At 37.7% G+C, this 5,490-nt stretch overlaps 1 protein-coding gene across 1 annotated transcript in view; it reads left to right on the forward strand.

Annotated features, from left to right (window-relative positions):
* The window catches only part of LOC106959516 (cadherin-12), a 78,879-nt gene extending 76,332 nt beyond the window's left edge, over positions 1-2,547 (forward strand). Inside the window, exon 12 of the mRNA XM_015052135.1 lies at positions 1,210-2,547. Within this exon, the coding sequence (XP_014907621.1) occupies positions 1,210-1,721 (512 nt within the window). The 3' untranslated portion in view covers positions 1,722-2,547. The remainder of the gene's footprint in view (positions 1-1,209) is intronic.
* The last annotated feature ends 2,943 nt before the right edge of the window (positions 2,548-5,490 follow it).

The following is a 5,490-nucleotide window of genomic DNA, read 5'->3' on the forward strand; positions in this document are numbered from 1 at the left end:
TTCGTCAGTCCGCTGGTCTATTTCCTCCCCTCCACCCCATCTTACGTTCGTTCATTCGCCCTCTCCTCCCACTCCAGGCGGCATTTCCCGTATTTTCAAACCCAAAGCGTGACAGGTTAGGTGGCAAGGTGAGTTTAATTAATCTATTAAACTAACTGAAGATTAAACTAAAAGCTGGATTGTAGACATTTTTTATAAGCATATTTGTGAGACTGCCTCTTTATTAAATTCAATAGAATTTCAGATTTTTCTATAACTTTTCTTCTGGTTAACTTAGAAAGTGAGCTATTATTGTTACAGGTTAGTTTTCTAAACTACAAAAAAGGAACTGCTAGGGATGCTCAAATATGAAAAATTGGACTGATATTGATATCTGATAGTAACACCGGTATTATGCCAGATTTACCAATATTTCATTTTATATATTTTTTTATCCGATTACTCGATTAATCGTAAGAATAATCGATAGATTACTCGATTACTAAAATATTCGTTTACAACAGCCCTAGTTTGTATTTCTCGTGTCTCTCCTTCTACCAACGACTGGATGACAAAAGACTTCAGTGGTGCTTTGGTCTCAACTGTCCCCTTTTCTGAAGGACAATTTTATTTACTGAGACTTTACCCATTTTATTTGTTGTTTTGTTTATTTATTTTGAATATTTCAAATGTCTTCCAGGTCCAGTATTAAATGGTCATTAGAAATCAAAGTTTATTCATCTTTGAGAGGGTGCATTTATATTATAATGACATTACTTGAAAATGGTCTCAAAACAACATCATTATTGTTTATCATAACAACTTCTGGGACAATTTATGGTCTGGCAAAATATATCATCGTGACAGGCCAAAGTCCAGTTAACCTGATTAGTCAGAGCCTGTAAATCAGTTCTTAGGTATAGAGTTTACACAAATGAGTTCAGTTACTAACAGGAAAACAGAATTTTTCAATGAATCTTACTTTCAGCCAATCAGAAGGTTGAGCATGGCAAATAACATTTCAGTAATTTATTTCAGTGTATGTTTTATAATGATTGAAAAGCAAATCAGATTTCATGGAAAAAAGTAGAATTAAAAATTTAAAAAGTTTTTGTTGTATTTTCTTCTCATCTCTCCTCCAGCTTTCTAAAGCTCCACTATCGCCCCCTGGTGGGCTCCACTATCTAAAAACCTTCTCTAACACCGAGCTTTTTTAATTTCCTTCCCCAGTTATCGTCGTGCTCTACGTGGGATTAAGACGGCAGAAGAAAAAGGAAACCCTCATGTCCTCCAAAGAGGACATCCGAGATAATGTGATCCACTACGACGACGAAGGAGGAGGGGAAGAGGACACACACGCCTTTGACATGGGGACCCTTCGAAACCCCAAGGTTGTCAAGGAGAACCTGTACCGCAGGGACATCAAGCCCGAGACGCAGCGAGGCCCCAGGCCGCCCGCCTCTCAGGACAGCTCAAACATCCGAGACTTCATCAACCAGCGGCTGAAAGAGCACGACACAGACAACTCGGCTCCGCCCTACGACTCTTTGGCCACGTACGCGTACGAGGGGGACGGCTCGGTGGCAGAGTCTCTCAGCTCCATCGAGTCGCTCGCAGTAGACTTTGAGGAGGACTACGACTACCTCAGTGACTGGGGGCCTCACTTTAAAACTCTGGCGGGGATTTTTGGAGAGCAGTCGGAAACTCACTCAGATTCGACAAACACAGAGAACATGCACTGATGTTCCTCATGGACTCAAAAAGGGAAGATGTAACATTGTTTTGTTTCTTTTTTATTTTTTTGCTATTGCCTCATATTTTTTTCACCATAGTTTTTCTCCAATGTTTGTTTTGTTTTACAACTCACTGGTTCTATTTTATAAGTAATTTTACAATGTTCAGTCCCAAAATTGTAAAAAAAAAAAAGAAAAAAAAAAACACACACAAAAATATGTTAACATGATTAGATGGGCAGCCATTCAATTTTTTGTCGATTGAATGTTGTTTCACGTCTTGCATTTAGTTTCCTCTTGGGGAAGACGCACGGAAATGTTGTCATTTCCTGGAACATCCTTTAAAGTGCCTCAATATAATTGTTTCACTTGCTGTTTCATGGCACATATCCGGTGCATTTCTTAATTTTTCTCATCCCCATAAGTAAAAGCTGATTCCGTCAGCGTGCTGTACTGTGCTCAGACTGGCATCGAGACCAATGCCAGAACCTGTGAGGCAAATGAAACGGGCCGAGTTTGCCCAAAGAATCTTCTGAATGTTATTTATTGTTCTATTTATTTATTGGATGACTGAGTCTGATTGGATGCTTGTGTATTTATCTATTTATCTCTCAATCATCAATCGGTATTTTTTATTTTTGGAAACACTTGAGGATTTTTGTAATTAATGAAAAAGGCCCATGTGAAAATTGTATGTTTCTGTTAGTTGGATCTTGTAAATAGACTTGTACTAGAGTTGTAAAAAAGATATGGTTAGGGCTGGCTAAATGCTACAGTTTGGTCATGTAATAAGCACTGTTTTCTTAAATAAATGGCACTTGGACAGAAAAGCTTACTTATGTTTACAATTGCATTTATCTCCATTAGAAACATCCCAATCTCGATTTTTTTTTTCATTCCTATTACTATCAGTCACACTGATACCGAGTTTCAGTTTAATACCAGATTAAAATTATCAATATTGATGCTGTTTACTGTAAATCATCAAAAACTCAGACTTCTTCCTGTTATCTGCCAATTGACAAAACTTCCTCAGATTGGGGGAAACTTTGAGTCATTTTCCAGAAAGCTGCAATTCTTAGATCAACTTGCTGCTCAACCGTTTGGGAATTATTTCCAAGATGAATATTAATGTTCATTGGTAGAGTTATTTTCATATCAGAAAATGTAACAACTCTAACACTAATAATGGCTAACTTTAACCCGCTTCCTTCTGTACACTGAACAGTTTTATCAACCAGACCTGGTAGGTCTCAATTATGACACAATCTGTGATCTGGAAAAGACTCCAGCATATTTCTTGGTGCATCACTTATTTCAGCTGATTGGTTTCCTTGAGACAAACATATATTTTCTCCAAAGGAAGGTTTCTGTAGCATAGCTTAATATGCTGCTTCAACATGAGGTCAAGAAGGCAAAAAAACCCTATGATGCTCTGAAAGCCATTACCTGAAACAATGGCTTAATGTTGAACAGTGTGGTAAAAGTGCTAAGCTAATGCTAGGATATTTACTCTCTGGTAAGACTCACTGAAAGCATGACTTGCAAATTTTTAAAATATGATTCATTTGCAAAAAAAAAGTTGTTCTGAGCACTTTGGGGATATTTCAGCAACTCTGAAGCCACAAAAGAGACTCAAACCAGACACACTACTTAGGATTGGATTGGGACGTCACCAATATCTATAAGTTACAAAGAAAGTCTACAAGTTGTGATACGTTTCATAGTGTTTTGCTTGTGCGAACCAGAAGGCACCTTTTGGGAGAGGACCACAAAAACTTAACTGAAGCCATCTGTTCGCTCTGTTGCTGCTTATATTACATAAAACATAACACTTGGCTGTGATTTTACTATTAACAGGGAATCCAAAGGAAAACCAATGTGGATGAGAACAGATGGTTACCTGAATATACATATATACACCATCTCAGGACAATCAGAGAGATATCTGCAGTGTGCATTATCTCTGCTGTTAGGAGAACAGCCAATCAGTGCAAAGGTAAATAAATGGCGCTGCTTGATTGGCTGGTTTGCAAATGCTATCCAGTTGTGTGTAGAGTAGCACTGCACCATTTCAGCTCTAAAGCTGCATTTTCTAATATTTAGATGAGCAATTTGAAAAAGATGAACAGATAAGTTGGGTTTCCTGAATAATTAGGATTCCTTTCCACAAAAAAAAAAAAAAATCAGCAAATCTGTGAATCGGCAAATGCTGAACAACCTCTAAAGGTGGTTTTACTCCAGGCCCTTTGTTTTTTTAATAACGATGCACTCGTGAAATGACCAAACATGATGATGATTTTTTGTTACTAAAAATAAAACATGTGATTTGATAAAGAGATTCCAAGTGGACTTCTTCACAAAATCCACCAACCAGAAAGCAGCTATGATTGTTTATTCCAAAAAATAAACCAATAAATGCTTTAAGAGGCAAATCTCTCCATAATCCTTTAAACATTCCAGCACCAAGGAAAAGTGAAAAAGGTACAAGACTTACAGTCACACGTACAGGGTCTAGTAAGGTATCAGCACAGACTATTTCTTCAGTTGTTGAGCAGAGTGGCAAAGGCCTTTCCTGCCATGGTCTGGTGACGACCTAATGGAAGGTCTGGATGATCGCCAGAGCAGTGACATGCAATCCAGAGCTTTTACTGCAGGACGGAAAGTGAATCCCCTTTCTGTCTCACTCTGTCACATCCAGAAGGTATACCCAAGGAAAGCTTTAGTAAATGTCTTCTGATGTGTTTAAATGGGCATTAAATGAACTATGATCTTCGTAGGTTGCAGCGATTACAAAGACAATAGCCGTTTTTCACAAAAAAAAAAAAAAAATCACAATTTCGCAATTGGGGTGTTTCCATGAAATAAGAAACACAAATAAAAGCACACATGAATAACTTTGTTGATGTGATAAGTAATTAAAAACATGTCGTGACATCCTCCTAACATTTCCTGTCATCTTCTTCTTTGTAGTTTCCGCCAGTAATGACATCCGATTGTTGATCATGTGACTCATGTGATGAGAAAAAAAGTGACTCCATTGCAGTTTGGCAAAATAAACGATAAACGTTTCAATACGGCCATAAAAAGCCACTTCATCCGAGCGCTAAAACCTTTTAACAAAAACGTTTTCCCAAAATTGGTGTTTCCAATAAACAAATTTACTTTCCAAATGTCAAATTATGCAATGGAAATTCAGCTAGTGATACGAGTTTATTCTTAAACGCTCACATTGCGTCTTGGTGACGGTGGTCTGTATAACAACTGCTGTCTCCTCATCACTTTTTTTTTCATATTTCCAAATGGTACAAATGAAAACTATGAAGTTTTGATTTCTTTTAATGTAACCAATAGCTATTTTTCTTGCTGAACAGTTGGCAAAAGAGGCTCCATAAGACTAGCGGCAGCAGTTAGCAAACAACTGGTGACCTGCGCATCTGCTGAGCTGAAATTCAAACTGCAGCTTTCCTGAAAACAGTTGTGAAAGGTGTCAATGGGCAGCATGGAGAAGTATTGCCACAATGTGGTGAAGGAGGAGTGTCAGAAACGCTGACAGAGAAAGAGTAAGGTGTTCTAAAAAAAAAATACAGACACTAATTTCAAAGAGTTAGACATGGCTATAGTCACATTTCAATTCAAGTTATTGTAGATATTTAATATCATCAAAATAACTGGAGGTAACATGATTGTTAATCACAGGCAGTTGTTAGCATAGACATAATATAAGGATAGACGCCTCATGGACCGCTCTCGCCTATTATCGCTGACGAGATTTAGG

This window comes from Poecilia latipinna, unplaced genomic scaffold (assembly GCF_001443285.1).
Source record: "Poecilia latipinna isolate Pla-1442-1.1 unplaced genomic scaffold, P_latipinna-1.0 Scaffold1090, whole genome shotgun sequence".
NCBI classification, from domain to species: domain Eukaryota; kingdom Metazoa; phylum Chordata; class Actinopteri; order Cyprinodontiformes; family Poeciliidae; genus Poecilia; species Poecilia latipinna.